At 49.5% G+C, this 22,347-nt stretch overlaps 2 protein-coding genes and 1 long non-coding RNA gene across 4 annotated transcripts in view; 1 reads left to right on the top strand and 2 right to left on the bottom strand.

Annotated features, from left to right (window-relative positions):
* The window catches only part of RASL10B (RAS like family 10 member B), a 28,905-nt gene extending 23,308 nt beyond the window's left edge, over positions 1-5,597 (bottom strand). Inside the window, exon 1 of the mRNA XM_082201589.1 lies at positions 5,089-5,597. The gene's annotated coding sequence lies outside the window, so the exon portion shown is untranslated. The remainder of the gene's footprint in view (positions 1-5,088) is intronic.
* An 8,646-nt stretch (positions 5,598-14,243) lies between these two features.
* Positions 14,244-22,347, bottom strand: part of AP2B1 (adaptor related protein complex 2 subunit beta 1) — a 63,599-nt gene continuing 55,495 nt past the window's right edge. For both annotated transcript variants that reach the window (XM_082201385.1, XM_082201386.1), the window contains 2 exons: positions 15,457-15,611; positions 14,244-14,664 (listed from right to left, as the gene is read on the bottom strand). In XM_082201385.1, coding sequence (XP_082057511.1) covers positions 14,590-14,664; positions 15,457-15,611 — 230 coding nt within the window. In that variant the 3' untranslated portion in view covers positions 14,244-14,589. The remainder of the gene's footprint in view (positions 14,665-15,456; positions 15,612-22,347) is intronic.
* On the top strand, positions 17,317-18,837 carry LOC309519691. Its single transcript, XR_014213966.1, has 2 exons — positions 17,317-17,410; positions 18,625-18,837. It is a non-coding gene; the product is annotated as an uncharacterized lncRNA (long non-coding RNA).

Genomic DNA, 22,347 nt, shown 5'->3' with positions numbered 1-22,347 from the left:
GCTGCAGAAAGGTAAATTTTTTAATGTATTTGTGTTTTTATATTGTGAGTTTATGTTGTAAGCACCATGAGACCTGCAGGTATAGGGCATAATAATAATAATAATAATAATAATAATAATAATAAAATTCACATTTGATGCTCAAACTGTTTGTGTCTCTAGCTACACCCATCACTGGCATTTGGACTCAAGAAGGTGGGCCTTGGGCCTGATCCAGCTTCCAGGTCCTTCCTACCTTCTTATGAGAGCATTCCCTCCAACATGTTGCAGAGGAAAATCATAACATTCCTTTCAGGGCCACACTCCCCAAAATGGGTGATTTTGAGGGCCACACTTTCATGGGAGCCAGGTGACTGGCGAGAGAGCATGGCCTCCCCAAATGGGCACCTATTGGAGCCACGCTATCGCGGGAGCCAAAATGAAACATCCCAAGACCCAGTCAGAAGCCGGGGTGGCATCTGTAATTCTGGGATGAGTAGAACAGTTGATGGGTGAGAGAGAGAAAATCCGTGGTTGGCAGTGTCCTAGATGGGCCAAGGGGCCAACACAATATAAAGCAGCCTCTGTGATGTTCTGAACTACGACTCCCATCAGGAGCCGATGGGAGTTGTAGTCCAAAACATTTTGGAGGTCAACAGGGAAGCAAAGGCTGGTTTAGACTCCAAGCTGCTCAGGGCACAAACCTGTCCCCTGGGACTTTTGAAATGCTGCACATGTTGGTTACAAGTGTGTGATAGATCAATCAATCAATCAATCAATCAATTGACAGACATATCTGATGCGAGATGAGCACCACACTCCATAGTCAAGTTTGACTGGACGTAACCGTCCAAGGCTCCTTTACCTAAATATACATATATGTGAACATGTTTACATTTTCTTCTAGTCTGCAAACATAAATGGAATTTCCTTCTGCCAAAGAATCCAGGTCACTGGACTGCCCCCCCCATCCTCTGTTTGAAGGGGCCCTGTGTTTGAAGGGTCACTTGCTCTGAGTCCAGTTTAAAGAGAAAGAACCTTAAGGAGGGAGAAGCGCCAAGGGTGGGGGTTGGTGGCGCAGAGGCTTTCATTTTCCCACCCACAGTGAGCACCTATACCACAAAGTGAGGAGGCACCTGCCCACAGCCTTCCCCACTACGGTGAGACGGCTTGTGTTCCTATTCAAATCACAGCCTTGCTTTCTAATTTTGCATCTATGCATATAAATCAGCACATGCAAATCTTATGTAAACCTGTGTCCTCCTTTCCCCCTCTTTTCCAAGGGATAAACGACCTCTTTTTTTCTTTTGACAAAAGCTAGATTACCAAGCTAACTCTGGCTTTGCGATGGGGCTTTTTGGACAACCCAGCAGCAGATCTCCCGAAATACCTTCGGTGCTCCTCGCACCCCCTCCAACTTTTAAAGTCTGCATTGACTCTCCGCTGCCAAGGCTGGTATCTGGCATCCTAGCAGAAGCCTTATGCCCAGGGGGAATTCAAAGATTCCAAGGGCACCTGGGATTCTGCAAGACTCCACCAAACTCCCACCGCAACAGGAGAATAAGCAGTACCTCAAGGGAAGAGGGAAGGCCCACCGGGCAGATCCAGGGGTAGGGGATATTTTTGGAAGTTTGTGGGAAGATGGCGAGCATCTGGAAAGAAGAGATACCTCAGCCCAAGCTAAGAACAGCCCCACTGGATCAAACAGAAGGTCCATATTTCAGAGCATCCTGTTGCTCATAGTGACCAGTCAGAGGTTTGCTGGGAGCCCGTAAAACAGGGTGCAAAGGCAAGAGGCCTTCTTTGTTGTCTGTCACCCGGCAGCTGGGAACCAGAGGCAGATTGCAGCCTGTCTCTGGATACCGGCAATCAAAGCAAACAGGTGTGGCTGGTAGGCCTATCCTCCCCTATGAATTTGCCTTGGTCCCTTTCCAAGCAACTTTTGTTGTTGTCACGCTTGCTGCCACCATCACTACTACACTGTTTCGACATTTGTATAAACCACTTGCGGGGGGGGGGGGGTTGTCTACCCACTTAAGAATGTAACAAGAGCCAGCAACACACCTGGTGCAGTATCCTGTTCTCACAGTGGCCGATCAGATGCCTCTGCTGGGAAACCCGTAAGCAGGATTCGAGCAGGAGAGAACTCTCCCCTCCTGCAGCTTCTAGCCACTGATAACCTCGGGTTAAGAACTTAATTTGTTCCGGAGGTCCGTTCTTAACCTGAAACTGTTCTTAACCTGAGGTACCACTTTAGCTAATGGGGCCTCCCGCTGCCGCCGCATGATTTCTGTTCTCATCCTGAGGTAAAGTTCTTAACCTGAGGTACTACTTTTGTGTTAGCGGAGTCTGTAACCTGAAGCGTCTGTAACCTGAGGTACCCACTGTACTCACAGAAGCGTTACTGGTGCAGAAACGGTTAATGAAAATAAACAGAATGCATCTATATAAGCTGAAGGCCCTCACCACAGCTCCTGATGACAAATTCCACAGAGCAATTGTGTGCTGCTGAATAAGTTATTTCATCCTGAGTCTGCAGCCAGCCAAGTTGCAGCAGGATGGAGGGACGGAGGAAAAGTCTGTTCTCCCTCCTCAATCTCTCTCACACCATGCACACTTTTAGAAACCTCTGTGGTGTGCCCCTTAATCCTCCTTTCCCTCTTAAACTCAGAAGCTTGACTGCCTTTTGCTCAAAACACGAGGAGATAAGAGCCTGCCTGCAGGATCAGGCCAGTGACCCCTCTAGGCCAGCATCCTGTTCTCACACTCACAATCAAGACGCCTCTGGAAAATCGGCAAGCCGGGCCTGAGCACAAAAGCAGCCCTCTCCCCTCCTGCAGTTTCCAGAAACTGGCATGCCTAATATTTCCAGTGTTTAGAGTCTCTAAAGGACTTGATCCCACCCTGGGTTTATGAACTGCATTCTGGACTCTGGGGTGTGCTGCTTTGGAGTTAGTCAGTCTCTCCACATCGAGAACCTGGACCCAAAAGTCGGCTCCAGTGTGTGTGTGTGTGTGTGTGTGTGTAGAACAGCCCCAAAGTTTGGGAGGCCCACACCTGCATGCCAGAGAACAGCCTGTCCGCTAGGTATACATATGCAGGGATGACAAGACAAGCACACGCCCGTCCTGGCAGCCCGTCCATGCGCAGCCTCCGGAGCACATGGATCCTCACAAATGGAGGCTGCCACATTTTGTCAGCTGATCTGTGGCAGCAGTGTGTGAAGGCAGCATGCGCGGCCTGGTAAACAGATACACAGACACACACACATAGACTGAAAGTGCATGATGTGCAGAGCATTGTGAAGTTGAGGGTGGGGAGGAGGAATTATGCTTTTAAATGTACATCCCTGGTTTGCCCGGAAAACATTTTTCTGCTGTTTTTGGCTTGCCTAAATAAAAATGTTTTTTGCAGGCACCAAACGGAGTGCAGGAAAAACCCCTGTCTGATGTCAACAGGCAGGCAGTTCCAAAATGTGGGTGCTGCCACACTAACAGGTTGATTTCTTATAAGTGCAGAGCAGGTCATAATCATAGAATTGGAAGGGACCACGCGGGCCATCTAGTCCAACCCCTGCAATGCAGGAATCTTTTACCCAATGTGGGACTCGAACTCACAACCCTGAGATTAAGAGTCGCATGCTCTACTGACTGAGCTATCCCAGACCAGAGAGAGGGTGCTGCTGCTCTTGAGCCCGGGTTGTGGGCTTCCCAAAGGAGGCATCTTGTTGGCCACTGTGAGAACAGGGTGCTAGGCTCCATGGGCCCACATGGGGTTGATCCAGCAGCCAGGCTCTTGGGGTGCCCTTACGTTGAGAGACTTGTCTCAAACCCCGGAGTGTTTGAGAGTGCAGGAATTTAAAGAGCTAATGGAGCAGCGCTCTGACTCAGTATAAGGGTTCAGAACAGCACTTACATAGGAGACTGTCTCGTATCTGCACATTGGACCACGCAGCTCAATACTGTCTACACTGACTGGCAGCCGCTCCCCAGGATTCCAGACTGGAGTCCCACCTAGCCCTACCTAGAGATGTCTGGGATGCCTGCAAACCAGGTACTATGGCCCTACCTGTCACATAGGTGCCAAAGGCCCAAAGTTGTTCTTTTGGGGGGGCGGGGGGCAAACTGAATGCACCTGACAATCTCAGACAGACCCTCACCCCGAAGAGCAAACTCATCTACATGTGTGTTATTGTGGCAGCAAATTATCCCCCCCCAACATCTCGGCCCCAACATGTGGGCGGTGAATGCCCACCCACACACCCCTCCATGCACAGTGCGCCGCGCATATTGTCCACACGCAAGCTACCATGTGGCCCATCAAACCATGCGCAGGGAGGGGGGTAGTGTGTGTTTGTTGGGGGTGCCACTCTGGCAACCCAGGAAGGGAACTCAAGATGTGCCATGTGCCGGCTCAAGAGGTCAGGTAGACTCAGCAGGCCTCATGTGATAACCCGCTTGCGTTTTAAGGGCTGGGCTGGCGAGCATCACAGCGGAATTTAAGGTATGGGGCTTCATGTGCCAGGAGTGAAGGCCTCTCTTGTCTTCTCTATGCTCGCAGGGAAACTGAGCAGCCTGAAATCCACACAAGACCCACCACTTGACTTCCACACAGACCCCTTCCTTGATGCCAGAGTAACTGTACCACCACGCTACAGCTGGGGGCACAAGACCCCCTTTGAAGAAAGTAATGGTTTTGGAGAAAGCAGGGAGGTGTGGAAACAGGTATGAGTTTCCTTGGCTGAACAGGTAGCCACAGTCACGGGACTTTCAAATGCACCCCCGCTTTGGCTTCTGGGGAGGGGCCCCAAAACTAGGTCCTTGGCCCTAAATCCCCCTCCCCCCACCAATCCTGATGAGAGAGTAATAACAATCCCTACCCATCAATTCCTTCCAGGTGCACGGTTTTAACTTTGAGCATCAGCTAGAATCCTCCCACCCGTCACTGCTGCGCTGAGTCCAGAGGACAGGTGCATCTGGTGCATCTCACCTGTGCAGCGCCCTTTGCTCCACCTCCCCATAGATGGGCGCCCCTCGGGAAGGGGGAGCCCTCCCCCTTCCCCTCGCCGCCTTCCTCCCACCCACCCCAACCCCAAAGCCCACCCTTTACCTTGCAGAGATGACGAGGAGGCCAAGGACACTCGCCCCCCCAGGCGGTGTCTCCAGTGATGGGTCCCAAATCCTTGAAAAAACGGGGGGTGCCTGCTGGTTGCAGAGAAGGAAAGATATTCCATTCAGTATCCTCACGCAGATCTTGGAAGGTTTTGGAGTTGTTGAGGGAGGGGGCAGCTCTGATCGGTGTATAATATATATATTGCAGAGAACTGGGGGGCTGCAGCGCTTACTTGGAGGCAAAAAATAATAATCTGGTAAAACGAAACCTGCGATGGTAAAGGGAAGGAGGCTGATTCTACAGTTGAAACAATTTCTCTCTCATCTGATCTGGGTTTTTTTTTTATTTTCCTCCCCCCCTCCAACAAAAATGAGAAATAGATTCTTCTCCTCCCCACCCCCCTTCCTATATTTTCTTGCAATGCAGGGAAGTCAGCTTGGATGGAGAGAACAGCCTCTGTGTGTGTGCGTGTATGTGTGAGGATAGAGAGAAGGGGGGGTTGGAAATCTCCTGCTACTGATTGCAGGAGATCCACAGGGTCACAAAGCCTGACATGTTCTGTCTTTAGAGAGAGAGAGAGAGAGAGAGAGAGAGAGAGAGAGAGAGAGAGAGGCACACACAGAGAGAGAAAACAGCTAAAGGCTTCACAGTTTCACCCCTGTGAGTTTCTCTTTAGCAGCAGGTGTGGATTGGGGCCATAAAGCTCAGAAGGACGTCGGACCAGCTGTGGGTGCTATAGGGTGCCTATAGGGTCGCTGGATGATGCTGTCAGAAGAGAGCTTTCCATGCATTCCCAGCCATCAGCCGGGTCAGAGGGAGTGTTTCAGCCACAGGGTATTTAGGAAGGTGAGCATAAGAAGATCCTGCCAAGAATCCCGTTCTCACGGTGGCCAGCCAGGTGCCCTCTCCCCTTCTATGGTTTCCAGCACCTGGTATTCAGACGCATTGCTGCCTCCAATCCTGGAGGCAGAGCATAGCCTTTGTGGCTAGTAGCCAAGGACCTCCCTCTCCTCCACGACTTTGTTTCATCCGCTTTCAAAGCCACCCATCCATGTTGGCAGCCATCACTGCCTCCTGCGGGAGGGAGTTCCACAAATTAACAATGCGCTGCATGAAGAAGTCCTTTCCTTGATCAGTCCTCAATCTTCAAACATTCAGCTTCCTGGGATGTCCACAACCTCTAGTGTTAGAGAGGTAGAAAAACTTCCATATCTGCTTTCGCCAAGCCATGCAAAATTTTATATTCCATGCATAATTTTATACACGACCCACCCTTCCTGCTTCCAGGAATTGTGTTACATTTTCTCTCTTTGTTGTTGTTGTTGGTGGTGGTTTTTTTAAAAAAAATTCTGCCCTGCCTTTCCTCCATCATGAGGCCTCTGAGCATGTCACCCATCCAGGAATTGCCTGGGCCCAGACCTGCTTCCCTCCAGCATTCAGTCCATACCTTGGTTATGCTATTGATTTGGGGTCGGTGGGTGGGGAGAAGCCAATCTATTTAAATGGGCATGTCAGGAGAACAGGTGTGGCATAGTGGACCGAGAAGACCTGGGTTCAAATCATTGCCCAGTTAATGAAATTTGCTGCATTGCTTTTAAGCCTGTCACTTACCAAGCCTGATCTGTTTTGGGAAGGATGTCCCAGGTTCAAATCCTGGCGTCTCCAAGCAAGGCTGGGAAATATCACCTTGCCTAAAACCCTGGATAGCTGCCCCCAGTCAGTGCAGCCAATATTGCACTAGATGGGCCAAGAGACTGATTCAGTAGAAGGCCTGTGAACCTGTTTCTATCTGCCCTCTCTTCAGAACCACAGAACTGGAATCCTAGAGTGGTAGAGCGTCTGCTTTGCATGCAGAAGGTCGCAGGTTCACCCCCAGGCATCTTCAAGCTAGGGCTGACTCGGGGCATAAGGGAGCTTCCTATGTCCCTGTTTTAATCAGCCCTTCCATGAGGACTGGAACCTTACTTGAATCTTAGGAGAACGGTCTCTATACGACGATGACTACTATATTATACCACTTACATGCAAAAATGTATTCTAAGTGGTTTGGAACCACAAAATCAATACATAATTAAATTAACACAATAAACAAATCCATTCAGGCATAAAGACATCCTTAATTAAAATATACAGTAAAACAACTAAAAAGCGTAACATCTGAAGCACCCCCCACTTAAAGCGATAAAATAAAAAGTTAAGTTTTGACTTCAGAAGCTGGTGAAATGCCAACACTGATGGGAGCTCCTTGATTTCAGCAGGGAGCATATACCAAAACCTTGGTGCTACTATTTCCCTGCATTCACTCATTAAAAGCTGCCGCTGCAGGTAAATCAGAGGAACGTGGAATTCCACGTTATTTCCACCAGAAAGGGTTTGTGGATTTGCTTCAAAGAAGCCCCCACTCTCCTGGTTCAAGTTCAGAATATCTTGAATGCTGAAAGGAGGAAAAAAGCTGGTGCCATCGTTTCTTTTTTTCTGAGCTGCTTAGCAAATTTTTAAAATGAAGTTTGGCCTCTGAGCCTATTTGGATATCACAGCGACGGACTCCTCATCCTTCCTCAGACCTGGAAGATATTCTTCTTAATTTCATACATGAGAAGCTGATTACTATTACTCAAAGGTGGGATGCATTCTGCACATGAGCAGACACTATTACTTCACATATTCAGGACTGAGCAATGCATTGTAAATTATGCCCTAATGTGGTCTGGCTCATATGAAACTGTCGTGTCTTTTAGGTAGACTATTTGGTTCTTTAAGGGAAAAGAGTGTGTTTTGGATGATGAAAATTAAAATTTGGGTGGGGTGGGGGGGAAAACCTGATTGCAGTCAGAAATAAGTCTTCATGGTATTTTAAAGTTTTTTTTTTGCATTTGTGCATATTTTTTGGCAATGGTGCAATTAATATATTAATTCAAATTCATTATGTTAATTCAAAATCTTACATTGTGTGGTATCCCTTAATTTCTAAATAAGAGGCAGTGTGGGTGGAGGGAAGAGGCCTAAAAAGACTTGGTTTGCTCTCAGCCCCTTGGACCTATCTGTGACCCTGAAACTACCCATGGTCCTGAAATTCCTGACCTGACTTGCCCTGGGGAATCTGGCACCAGACCTGAATGGGACATCAGCAGAGGTTTCACACAGGAAAAAACCAAACCAGCCCATTCTGAACAAAATTTAAACGAAAGGAATCAAAACTGTGCACATACCAACAAAGCAAAAGTAGAGAATCTTCTACTTTTCTACTTTTAGTGTTTTAGTGATTTTATCTGTCCTCAAACACCCCCCCCCCAAAAAAAAACCCCGTTTATAACTTGAAGCACTCTGGAATACATTCCACTTGGATCAGCTTCGATCAATTTGGTACCATTCAGCTATTTTGAACCATCACCATAATCTTAATCACTGTGGCTTTCGGTTCTGATACAGTTTACCGCTACATTTTATTCTTTGTATTTTGTGGCTTTAGTGTGAATTGTATTTGTTGTAAATATATACCACCGGTCAGATTTCCAGGCAGAGTAACACAATAAAATAGATCCCAGCACAAATACATCCCAAAACAAAACAGAAACGAGCAATGTAATTTTTATAAATGTGCATCTTTGTTCTGTTGTATTCTACCTCAGGAGGATTTTCTAAAAGGCAGAATACACGCACGCCTGACTTCAAACTTCAGCAATATGGACTAGAAACTTGATTTTTAAAAGGGGTGGGGAGAGATTCTCATGGAGTTGAATTCTCCTCTGAATTCTGCATCCTCCTGCCAACACACAGAGAGAAAACATGTGAGGAGGAAAACTCTTCTCCACAGCAGCTGGGCACCTCGGTGGACTCTGGACGCCTGCAGAATGATCAGGATTCAGCAGCAGCAGTAGCAACAAGGCAGAGGCTGAGATCACAAGACGATCTGAGGCGAGGAAGAAAGTGCAGCCAAATCCCTGAGCGGAAGCCTTTAAGGGAGTGAAGACACTTGCTTGTATTCACAAGCAGGAACAAAGCAGAGGGAGACAGGCAGCCACAGGGATTCTTTTGCAACAATACCTGGGAGCCTGGCTTTTATATATCTATAATAGTAAAAAGTCCTTCCCTTCCCTGTAGTGGGAGCTTTCATCTCACCAGGGCAGGGCATGAAGAGCGGAGGGTGTCAAAGAGGTTCGGGGGCTCAAGGTGCAGAACTGGCCCCTGGGCTAACCATTTCCAAGGGGACGCGGGTGGCGTGGGTAAAAGCCTCAGCGCCTAGGGCTTGCTGATCGAAAGGTCTGCGGTTCGAATCCCCGCGGCGGGGTGCGCTCCCGTTGCTCGGTCCCAGCACCTGCCAACCTAGCAGTTCGAAAGCACCCCTGGGTGCAAGTAGATAAATAGGGACCGCTTACTGGCGGGAAGGTAAACGGCGTTTCTGTGTGCTGTGCTGGCTCGCCAGATGCAGCTTTGTCATGCTGGCCACGTGACCCGGACAGCGCTGGCCCCTGGCCTCTTAAGTGAGATGGGCGCACAACCCTAGAGTCTGTCAAGACTGGCCCGTACGGGCAGGGGTACCTTTAAACCATTTCCAAAGCACGCAGGGTGCCAAACAAAACAGCTTTGGTTCCACAGAACCCACCCACTGTGAGGGGCCTCCCTGCTGCATCTCTGCAGGATCAACCGGTCTACTCTTGTGCTTCCTGCCAATCAGCTTCCATGGGAGGGGGGAGTCATTGCAGTGTGGGGCCAGGTAATTCATTCGCTGCCTAGCAAGAAACAAAGCGGGATTTCCAGACTTCAGGAGGCTCACCATTGCTTCCCTGTGCCAGTCTCTGATCTGAGTGCAACCGCCTTCCAAATCATGCCCAACACGCAGCTAATTGCCAGCTCACTGAGGGCAGGAAGCTCTTCCCCTGACACCCTCCTAAAAAAACCCCCAGAATTCCTGAACGGGGGGGGGGAATGCAGGGAGCAGAGATCTCAGAACCACCAAAAACCAGTTGGATTGGGACCCACCCTCCATTTTTTTTCCTGGTGTAGTGGTTAAGAGCAGTAGACTCATAATCTGGTGAACTGGGTTCGCTTCCCTGCTCCTCCACATGCAGCTGCTGGGTGACCTTGGGCCAGTCACACTTCTCTGAAGTCTCTCAGCCCCATTCACCTCACAGAGTGTTTGTTGTGGGGGAGGAGGGGAAAGGAGACTGTTAGCCGCTTTGAGACTCCTTAGGGTAGTGATAAAGCGGGATATCAAGTCCAAACTCTTCTTCTTCTTCTTCTTGACCTTCACATCTCTACTCCCTACATGGGGTAAACCATTTCTGATTCCGCTTAAACTTTTGAGAACTGTCTTGCTGTTTTACATCTCCCCCCTCCCTGTCCTGCAATCACTGGAACTCTGCAAAATGGGTGAGAGGAAAGATCTGGATGTTCACATTACAAAGATGAGAACTGCACTACAAATATCCACACCATGTTCCATTAGAATATCTTGACCATCAGGCATTACCTTGCAGCACATTTTACAGCTCGCCTGGCCCCTTGCAAATAGGCATGCATGCAGGTGGTGCAGGCCGGCTCTTAACTTGCAACGCAGAACACTACCCATAACATGCATACCAGTTGCCCTTCTAGCCTGACGTTCAAGGGAAATTCTACCTTTGACGTTAACGTGGTATTTTGATTCTGCTTTCGCTCTCAGAAGGCAGGTACAGAGCCTGTGCTGGCAATTCTTTACGCTTGAAACATGAAATGTCACACTGCGGGAACGCCTCTCTTTAAATCAGGCCACTGCCATTAGACATGGGCTAATTAGGCAGGGTTCCGGCCGCATTTGCACCCCAGTCCCCTGCTCTGGCAAGTCTAGGGCCTTGTCCCACCCTCCTGAACAAAAGCACCACCACCAGGCAGCCAGATCTGTGTAAATGACATTTATTGATGATACAAGGCAAAGCTTCATTCCACCCCCCCTACCCCCTCACCCCCGCAGTCAAATGCCTCAGAATGCAGCAATTTTGAGCAAAAAACAAAAAGTACCCTCCACCCCACACTTCACAGCATGCAGACAAAAAGAAACACAGTAGGAGGCCCAGCAGAGAGACAGAGAGAACAGGGGCATGGTGCATTTCTGGAAAGTCCCGGGCTTGCACCCGCCATTTTGTTTCCGTCTTCAGCAGCTCCATTTTCCCTGGGCGTGGTGTTGCTGGGATCCACTGAGGCCACAATCACAACATACATTTAAAGCACCTTGATGCCACTTTGAGCAGCCATGGCTTCCCTCAAAGGATTCTGGGAACCGTAGTGTGTTGAGGGTGCTGAGAGTTGTAAGGAGACACCACCCCCTCACTCCCCCCTCAGAATTACAATTCCTGGAGTGGTTTAATAGTCCATCGTTTCTTCACACAGAATTATGGGAGGGGAATAGGGGAGTCCCCCCCCAAAAATGCACAGCACCCTTAACAAACGGCTGGATTCTTTTGGGGAAGCCACGGCTATTTAAACTGGCCTCATAACGCTTTTGAAATCTGAATGCGGCCCAACACTGAGTCGGAAGAGTTACCCAAAGCTTACTGCCACCAGCCCATCTCTCCCTCAAGAATTTCACATCCCCCATTCTTGAAACTGCTATGGAAGTGGTTTGCGGGATGCACTAAATTCTTTACCTCCTGAAGGACACAGCAGGGAGGAAAAGTCACTTGGTGTGTGTTATGTCTCTCCTTTGTTTTTAAAAGAAGAAGAAGAAGAAGAAGAGTTTGGATTTGATATCCCGCCTTTCACTCCCCTTCAGGAGTCTCAAAGCAGCTAACATTCTCCTTTCCCTTCCTCCCCCACAACAAACACTCTGTGAGGTGAGTGGGGCTGAGAGACTTCAGAGAAGTGTGACTGGCCCAAGGTCACCCAGCAGCTGCAGGTGGAGGAGCGGAGACACGAACCCGGTTTCCCAGATTACGTGACTACCGCTCTTAACCACTACACCACACTGGGAGAGTGGGGCCACAGGGTGCTTCAAACTTTGATCCAGAGGGGGCTTCACACAGCCCCTTTGGGACACCTCAATAAGGCTGAGTAATTGCAGCCTTGTGCTCAAAAAAGAGAGTGAAGAGGGGATCAGGCCCAAATGTTTTCCTTGGCCTCCAAGTTCAGACCTTTCACTACTGCAGATTTTTTGGCCCCAAGCAACAACATTTCAGAGGCACTGTTGGCCTTCTCAACCCTTAAGACGCTTGAGCTAGGCTCCCCAAATCTCCTTGCCCCAAAAAGCAACTGCTGTGAGATCCCATTTTGTTTCTTGGAGCAGCTCAGCAGCAGCAGCAACCCAAACGGCAGCCACATTGACTTTTTCCTCACAAGAACAGGCCTGAAGGGAGATAGTCCGCCACAGGCTACAGCCCCCTCTCCATGCGCTGGTGCTCAATAGCAATCAGAGGAATGGGCAATCAGAGGAAGGTGGCAAAAGTGAAGTTACTGAGCCCCTAGGGTGGGGCTCCTGTGTAGGGCTGCTGCCCCATGGCTTGCTTGAGGGAGCCCGTTGGACAGCCATCTTGGGGCCTTCAGAGCCTCAGAAAGGAGACCAGCTCCTTGGCTGACGCTTCCCAAAGGGTCACAACACAAGATCCCCGGGAGACAGCAGCCACGAAGCCATCACCGTGAAAATTATTCTTATGGGATTCCTTATATGTCAATGATTCTTGCTAGGGGGAGCTAAGCTCCTTTGTGGTTCTAAGCAGCAGTAAAGGAAGTCGCCTGGCACATTTTTGCCCTCTAAATGTCCTGTCCCCCGTCAGGGTCTTTTTTTGGTTTTAAGTGATGGCAACCCAGCAGTCTTGTCTGTCCCCCTTGCCCAGCTCGGTTCTGGTGAATAAGCTTTCCTGTCAATTCCACTGGATTTGACCCGGACCCGTGCCGTGGATTCGGGGCCAATGAAGCAGCAAAAGGCTGGCTGGATCAACCCCACCCTACCCCCTTTTCCCTCAGTGCTTAATGCCATCCCTGGTTTCTTCTCCTGTTTCTTCTCTTTTTCTCCTTCTTGCAGAAGAAGGAAGGCGCCTCCATCTTCTGCCGAAAGCTAACGGGAGGGTGGGGGTGTGAATGAAGCAGGCGCTGATCCAAACACTGTACATGCACAGAGGGCCCTTGGATATTGAGGATCTGCACTCTAAGGTGAAGCGAGGAGGTGGCAGTAGGAAAGCGGGCATGAAAGGGAGGACCATCTTAACCTTTCCTCAGTAATGGGGCACATTTAAGCTTAGGGGTAGGCAAAATGTGCGCGCTCCCTCCCTGGATATTGCTGGACTCCATCTTCCCACCTTCCCTGACCATCAGCCGTCCTGCCTGCAAGGGCCGATAGGAGTCAGAGCCCAGTGACACCTTCCAGAGGAGCCACAGATGCCCCACCACCACCACCACCCTCGATAACAGATGCCAGCCAGCAGTTTGAACTGGGTGCCTCTTTGACTGCCCCCAACTCGGCCTTGAGGAAGGATTTGGCCCCTACGTGGAGAGGGCCCCACACTTCCTTAATAATGCCAAACATGCGCCGTACCATCAGGAAAGGCAGCCGCATTAAATGCAGCCCCGGAAAGCAGCTTTTGTGAGATGCATGCAGGCGCATATTGGAGCTGGTTCTCTGACCTTTCACACCTCCTGAGGTTCCCTAGAAATGGAGGCTCTTCCCAGCTGAAGACACAGCTCTGGGTGGTCCTTTGCTCATGCTGAAAAGCTCCATGGGTCAGGAAAGACTGCTATGTTTGCAGCAGGCAGGATTTTCAACCAGGGTGGGGAGAGAGCACACTTCAAATTTAAGGGGGGACGATGTGCCAGTTCCTAAAGACCAAATTGACCAATACTCAGTGTTGTTTCTTACAAGGCTAGTCTCTTTCAGATGCCCCTTCCTTCAGCCTCGCCTGTTTGAGACAGCTGGTTTAATTGCAGAAAAATAATAATATCATCATCTTCGTCATCATCATAAGTACACAAATGTAAAAGAATAAAGTGCGATGTGTATGTTTTTCTCAGGCTGGGCAGAGCTGGTGTGTGTGTGTGCGTGTGTCTCTCGAGTGTTTAAAATGAGACTGCATGTTCTGAAGTGTCAACTAGAGGCCTACAGTGGTTCAAGAAAACGCAAAGCATTGGCACGAGATGGAGAAGCCCCACGGGGAACGGATGAGCGAGACAAGACGTGGCAACGGGACTGGCGGGAAAATGAAATTATATTACAAAAAGAAAAAGAAAAACAACGGGTGGTGCAAAAAAAGTGGTTACAAACTCCTCACAGATGCTAAAAGTATCAAATGGGACAACATCCCCCCTACAGTTACCAGCAACGTGGACACTACTCGCTACCTTGGTTTTGCCTCAGCGCGTTGCACCGAGATCTTAGACAACAACACAGAGCTTTTTCCCCCCTCCCCCCCACGCCAAGAGGGTTCTGGGCCTGCACCGGCAAAAAGGGGGCGGCAGAGTGTCTGGAGTCAGCCCCGTCCTGATATCCCTGCACGGTGAGGCCGGCCGTCAGCAGCGGCGGCGCCTTCGACGGGCTTAGTTTTTCAAAATGGCGTCGTAGACCTGGTAGACGTACTGGGAGACTTCGGGAGCTCGGCATTTCAGAGAGAGCTGTGGGAGAAAAGGAGGCATGAGAAGAAGGGAAGGGGGCTGGTTTATTTGAAGGCACCTAGGAGGTGGGGGGGGGAGTGCATAAAATTGCTGAGACAGGTTTCAAAGGCCTTCGTTTTCCTCCCTCCTCCTTCCCCAAACTGAGGTTTACAAGTTATTGCGGCATAATTGCTGACTCGAGCAAGACCCTGTCAGCCCTTAACACTTCTGCCCCAAGACCTGCTGGCGGCTGGGTCATGCTGAAGGTGTTACTATCAGTATGTAAAACCCTAAACAACTTTGGACCAGTTTGCCTGCAAGATCGCCTTGCCACTCGACAGCTTCTATCTGCGGAACTGGCACTGTTACAGGGGCACATCATATTCGTTCCACAGTTGCACAAAATCAAATTTTCGGCACCGTGGCACCTAAACTTTGGAACTCCTAACCGATTGGCACCAGCCAGGTGCCTTCGCTGTTCAATTCTCGGCACCTGCTGAAAACATTTCTGTTGAGAAATGCCTACCCAGACATGCTAAATGTTGATATGTTTTTAGTTTAGTACGGGTCTCAATTTTCCTAAATGATCCGAATTGTTCTTTTTAATTGCTTTTACCGATTTTTCTTTTTGTAAACCACATTGAGATTCTCTACAATGAACAAATAAATTGGAAGGCAGATATTTATCGTGCCTTTTCTTCCCCCAGACACAGGGCCGGCCCCACCATTAGGTTGCCTTGTGTCTCTGTTTGCATGTTCTGGTGCATGTTCTGCCAAATATTCCCAGGCCAGCCCTGCCATTGGGGGTCTTACCGTGTAGTTGGGGTTCCCTGGCTGAATGCGCAGCTCAGCCAAGATCCAAATGCCATTGGTGAGCTTCAGGGATTGGTACAGCATGTCCTGTCCTTCCACGTTCCTCTTGGCGATGGTGTAGACGTTGTTGTTCTGGAGCTTGCTGGAAACGGTGTCTGGGCGGAAGGGCAAACAAGGAAGAAAAACCTCATTAGATCACACGAAGGATCCAAGCCAGTAATGTGCTTCACCGGGGTGGGGGTGCCACTGTGAAAACAAGGGCTAGACTGGCCCCTGACCTCGCCCAGCAGACTCTTCTTCTGTGCATTGCTCCTGACACACTCTCCGGAGGCCGGATGTGCGTGAGTGGGTGTGCACAGAGGAGAGACATAAAGACCTCACCCCCGGAAACATTCGAGTGCTGTTCAGTTGCAGTGCCATCAAGAAACATCCTCACACCGTTGACTAGCCTCACTTCCCCAGAGCTCTGCTTAACGTGCAACTCTCTCATTAACTGCCAGGAAACTCCACATTTCGCGACACAGCATCCTCCCCACAAAATGCTGGCTATGCACGCCTTCGCAGCACGGGAGCTGGGCTTCCCCAGGTGCAGAATGTGGAAGGCACTGCCGGGTGGGCCAGATCAATGCCTCACACCCAGCTAGACTCTGGAGTGGCTGGTTGCAGGGGGTCATACAAGGTTCACTCACTCATCTATCTACACACACACACACACACACCATGTTCACAATCTGATGGGCTTCCCTGTCTTTGGTCGCCGTGGAAACAGAGACACAACACAAGTGCCTATCTCTTCCCAGGGCTAAAGGCCCCATCCCTCCATACAACTTTATCCAGGGAAATGACACTTGCACAGCCCACCTAAAAATGCAGCTGCAAAACAGCTGGTGACACAGCAGGCTGCAATCATGGGGCTTTGGGAGCAGGGTGGGAAACTCGCCAAGTCCACCTCATCCTACCCTGCGAGGGGACTAGCGCCTAGCAAAAGCCAACTCCCCAAATTTACCGTATTTTCGCTCTATAAGACGCACCAGACCACAAGATGCACCTAATTTTTGGAGGAGGAAAACAAGGGAAAAAATACTCTGAATCTCAGAAGCCAGAACAGCAAGAGGGATCGCTGCGCAGTGAAAGCAGCGATCCCTCTTGCTGTTCTGGCTTCTGGGATAGCTGCGCAGCCTGCATTCACTCCATAAGACGCACACACATTTCCCCTTACTTTTTAGGAGGGAAATTATGTCAGGCAGCCCTTTCCCATGCTGTTCTTACTAACCGTATTTTAATAGATTAGTTTTTTGTGTTGTTTTAATTCTGTTAAGAGTTTAATTCATTTTTGATGGTTATCTTTTATTTGTTTTCAGCTTTTTATATTTTCTGTGTTGCTTTAATTTGTGGAAGCTGCCTTGAGTTCCTGTCTAGGGGATGTGGGGAAGCAGGATATACATAAATACAATACCATGTAATATTAGTGTCCAGCACGTTAACTTATGAGTGGTCACTGCCAGCCCCAGATCAACCAGGACACCTCCCCTGTAAAAGAGAGGTGTTTGTGGCAGATGGATAATGCCTCACAGGGACAAGAATCCCTGCACCCAAGTGCTGTTGCTTACCAATGTGTCTCTGAACTACAATTGCATCTCTTACTTGCATGAAGTATGATGGAAAGGGGTGGTTGTGTCTGTGTGTGCGCACACACACACTCATGCAGACTACACTATTGAGACTTCTGAGTTTGGAGAGGCTAGAAGACAGCCTACTACAAAACAGTAAGAGTCGCTTCCAGTGCCCCACCGACTTTTCCCTCTGGCCCTGCACACTACCACCACGCGGCCCCCGGAAGCCTGCAAATGAGAGAGCCTGGCTCCAGTAGGAAGGAAAAGCCATTTTAAAGTTTGATATTTTTTTCTCCCCTGGCCAAATCAGAAACAAGAGAGGAGCTTCAAAAAAGAAACGGGTAAGGGGGGCCACCAGGGGGCGCATTGGAAGATGGTCGACAATAACATCTCTCTGACCCACACGAGGTAATTAAGAGGCTGATATGGGGAGTATGCAGCCTCCCTTGCCCCCCCCAAGGGAATGGGGGGGACTGCCTTGCCAGCTGTGTCCATAATTCACCCCCGGATTCGAAAGAAGGGGGTGTGGGCACTTGGCACGAAGCCCTCGGGTGAGGTCGGCTCTCCCTGACGCTGTCTCTAATCGCGCACTGGTTCGCATTAGCTCAAAATATATAATTGGAAAGAAGCTAATGCACATACATCAAGTGAAGATCGGGAGTAAAGACTGCTGATTAATGGGATCTCTGTGAGCAGAGCGACGGGCTGGACAATAAATCAAGTGAAGAATCATCATTAAAAGTGAATTAAAAGTATTAACATTAAAAAGTATGTTGGAGTGAAACGGAAAGGGGGGGAGGAAAAAACTTTTCTTTTTTTTTGTCTTATGTGAGTACCAATAACCCTCCCCTCCAGAGAGAAGAATCGTTGCAAATTACTAATCACAAGCAGGATATCAAGAACTGTGTGGAAATGAATTACTGATCAAAGAGAGGACTGGTGGAAACATCGGGGAATGGAAGGAAAGTTTTATGACGCAGTTACAAATGGAGTTTCGTTAAGACAGGCTTGCCTATAGGAGGACGAGGGGGAGGAGGACCAGGGTCATTGGAATGTGAATGTATGGTTATCGGAATGTTATCTTGACTCGGCAGGGCCCCCTGAGATATAGATTGGCAAGCCTGTGGAAAGCAACGGACAGACTGGGAATGTTCTTAATGGAGGTGTGGAAATGGCGTCTGTCCTTTATGTCATATGACTCTTGGAGTGTAAAACCCACACAGGAGTTGTTTGTTTTCAACCCGCTTGTGAAGATTATCAGAGATATGATAACAACAAGAAGATGAAGAAAATAACAAAAAGACTATCTGGACAGAACTGGATAGAACTGTTTAATTAAAGCAGTAGCAAGAGAGATGTTTGGACCCCTTTCGGAGCTTGAAGTATGGGTAGCCCCAACAAAATTGTAAAAATCTGGCTGTATAATTTGGAACTAATGTGATTTGGAATTAATGTGATTTGATTGGCCTGTTAATAAAAATTATTTAAAAGAAAGAAAGAAAGAAAGAAAGAAAGAAAGAAAGAAAGAAAGAAAGAAAGAAAGAAAGAAAGAAAGGGGTAAGGCTGTCAGGGTCATTTCTCTGCCCTGATGCTTCACATCTTAATTCTTTTGCCGAGCCACTGAAGTTTCCATTGACTGATCTCCACCCATTTAAATGGCTGAGCCTGCCAGCCTTCATAGCAACTGACCTTATGAGGTCACCAGAATTGTGAGCGAGAGGCACGGAAAGGCCTCAAAAAGGATTAGTTTTGGGAATGTATTTGTTTTTTTTTAAAAAAAATCAAGACATGCATTGGAACCTGCCCACTGTCTGAAATGGGCCAAACCGAGAAGGGCAGTTTGAAAAAAGCCAGCCAACACCCCCGTCCCCTAAAACCCCGCAGTTGGTTCGGAGACTGCGACGCTGGCTTTGCAGTATTTATCATTCCATTTCTTTTATAGATTTCTATGCTCCCTTTTGGGACATGGGTGGCGCTGTGAGTTAAACCACAAATCCTAGGACTTGCCGATCAGAAGGTTGGCGGTTCGAATCCCCGCGATGGGGTGAGCTCCCGTTGCTGGGTCCCTGCTCCTGCCAACCTAGCAGTTTGAAAGCACGTCAAAGTGCAGGTAGATAAATAGGTACCGCTCTGGCGGGAAGGTAAACGGTGTTTCCGTGTGCTGCTCTGGTTTGCCAGAAGCGGCTTAGTCATGCTGGCCACATGACCCGGAAGCTGAACGCCGGCTCCCTCAACCAATAAAGCGAGATGAGCGCCGCAACCCCAGAGTCGGCCACGACTGGACCTAATGGTCAGGGGTCCCTTTACCTTATGCTCCCTTTCACACAGATGGATCTCGGAATGGTGCAAAGCAACAGTGACAAAACAAAATAACAAAGTATTTTTTTAAAATTAGGGATGCTGGAAGAAAACCACAAGCCGATGTCAGCACTTTTGATGCTCAGGGTGCCGAAGAAAAATATTGTTTGGCAGGCACCAGGGAGGGTGATCCAAAATCGGCAGCGCCTGCAAGCTCCATGGGGTATCACATCCTGTCCAGCAGCACCTAGCAGTCAGCAGCGCAAGTGAAGAACAGCCTGCAGGATCAGGCCAGTGGTCCATCTAGCCCAGCCTCCTGTTCTCACAGTGGCCAAGTAGATGCTCCAAAGGAAATCTCGCAAGCAGGACCTGAGTAGAAGAGCATCTTCCCCTCCTGCGGTTTCCAGAAGCATCACTGCCTCCGACTGTGGAGCATTAGCCTTTGTGGCGAGTAGCCATTGAAAAATACTACGAAGGGCGTGCGCTGGGAGATTCGGAGTTCTTCCCTTTCATTCACAGGTAGCAATGCCAGCTCCCCCCGCCGCCCCAACCTCCGCTTCCCGGCACTGTCATGCCAAGGCTGATGTCAGCTTCGGAGGGAACGAGGAAGCGTTGCTAGGCAACGCTGCCCGGCAGTGCCTAACACACAAGGCAAAACGGCTCGGGCCCACGTGACCGGTGGCAGAGGGGCCCCGCTGTCTTCATAAGCAGGCACCTGCTCCGAGTGGTGCTGAGCCCTCGGCAAACAGGGCAGGGGACCAAAGAGTTGCCGATCTGATGCCGGCTCCTTTCTCCGCTGCCTAAATCTGCACAAACAGCATTAGAGATCCCTCAGGCCTAAAGTTGGAGGGGGGGGGGGAGAGAGAGAGAGTACATGGCCTGGCAAACAGGAAGGTCCATTTGTCTATCTAATGGATTTGTAAGCCGCTTCCCAGACACAGAGCCTGTCAAAGCAGCGCACGAGAAAGCCAATTCCTTAAAGCAACGAGCACCACAAGGCCATAGCTTACCGATTCTAGAAAAGCAGTCCAGCCCACTATTTCAAACATGCAATTAATATTCTGTGACTGGCACCATACTCACTTGGCACACTCAAAGCGCTACGATGCAACTTGAAACAGTCATGTCTTCCCCAGAAGAATTCTGGGAGCTGTAGTTTGTTAAGGATGCTGAGGGTTGTTAGGAGACCTCTGTTCCCCTCCTAGAGCTACAATTCTCAAAGTGACTGAATGATCAATACCTCCCCACAGGGAACTCTGGGAATTGTAGCTCTGGAAAGGGAATAGGGGTTTCCTAACAGACTTCAGCAGGGACACGGGTAGCGCTGTGGGTTAAACCACAGAGCCTAGGACTTGCTGATCAGAAGGTCGGCGGTTCGAATCCCCACAATGGGGTGAGCTCCTGTTGCTCGGTCCCTGCTCCTGCCAACCTAGCAGTTCGAAAGCACGCCAAAGTGCAAGTAGATAAATAGGTACTGCTCCGGTGGGAAGGTAAAAGGCGTTTCCGTGCGCTGCTCTGGTTTGCCAGAAGCGGCTTAGTCATGCTGGCCACATGACCCGGAAGCTGTACGCCAGCTCCCTCGGCCAGTAAAGCGAGATGAGCGCCGCAACCCCAGAGTCAGCCACGACTGGACCTTATGGTCAGGGGTCCCTTTACCTTTTAACAGCCTTCAGCACTCTTAACAAAAACTACAGCTCCCAGAAGTCTTAGGGGGAAGCCTTGACTGCTTCTCCTCCACAAATCTGTCCAATCCTCTTTTAAAGCCACCCAAGTGGGTGGCCATCACGGCCTCCTGTGGGAAGGAGTTCCAGAGTTTAACTCTGCGCTCTGTGAAGAAGTCCTTTCTTTTCTCTGTCCCGAGTTCTAGCATTAGTAAAGGGGGGGGGGGAACTATTCTCTGTCCACTTTTTCCATGCTGGGCATAACATTACAAGCTGCTATTGTGCCACCTCTTCCTTGCCTTTTCTCTAAACCAGGCATGTCCAACAGGTAGGTTGTGATCTACCGCTGGATCACTGGACGTCTGTGGTAGATCAGTGGTAGATCACTGGCTCCCCCAAAGAAGCTGAACAACTGTGGCTCCCCTAGAAAAAGCTCAACACTTTACCTCCTCCCTGTAAGAACTCAACAACTTTGACCCGAACCCCCGAAAAAGCGGGTAGATCACTGCCAGTTTTTAACTCTGTGAGTAGATCGCAATCTCTTGGGAGTTGGCCACCCCTGCTCTAAACCAAAAGGTACCATACGCTGCTCCTTGATAATTTTGGCTCCCTTTCTCTTCCTCAACTCCACCAGATCCTTTTTCTCAAGGGGAGGTGACCGGCCTCTCACTTCTCCCCACTGTGCCTCTCTGCGCTCCCTCCAGGCATGGAGCCGTGAATGGCCCTTGCCGGATCATGAGCGGGTGCTGATACCCTTCTCAAAGAAGGGTGTTCTGAAGCTTCCAAGAGAACACAATGTGTGGGGGGGGGGATGAAAACCCCCTCCCCGCCTGCTTCCATCCTCCGCTCTCTCGCAAGCAACGACAGGGCTTTAAATAGAGCCTCTTGCCCGCCCCGGTTGCCGCTCAGTGAAGTTACTTTGACATGTGGAAAACGAAACCCCCGGCTGATAGCAGCACAAAGGAGGGCAGCGCTGCCACTGTTTACTTAATTGTAATGTGTATGGCTTTGCTGACATGTTTCAAGAGCTTAGTCATCCGCAGAGGGTGACCTTGTCGTTGCCGAAAGGGGTGGCTCTCGCACGGGGCGGGAGGGGGCAGCCCAGGAACAAGGAAAAAACCAACAACTTGCTATTGATTGCTCGAAACAGCTCCAAAGGCAGGGAAATGTGTGTGTGTGTGTGTTGAGCATCCATTGACTTCAAGACCCCTCCCAGGCGCCTGCTATTGTGTGACCTTCCTACTTCGGAAACCGCAGGCTGCCTTTTGTTCTCCTGCGTGATGATAATTGCGCCTTGGAACACTCTTTATTATTCTCTC

This window comes from Podarcis vaucheri, assembly GCF_965113315.1.
Source record: "Podarcis vaucheri genome assembly, chromosome: 15".
Lineage (NCBI taxonomy): Eukaryota > Metazoa > Chordata > Lepidosauria > Squamata > Lacertidae > Podarcis > Podarcis vaucheri.
This window is presented reverse-complemented; position numbering and strand designations above follow the sequence as displayed.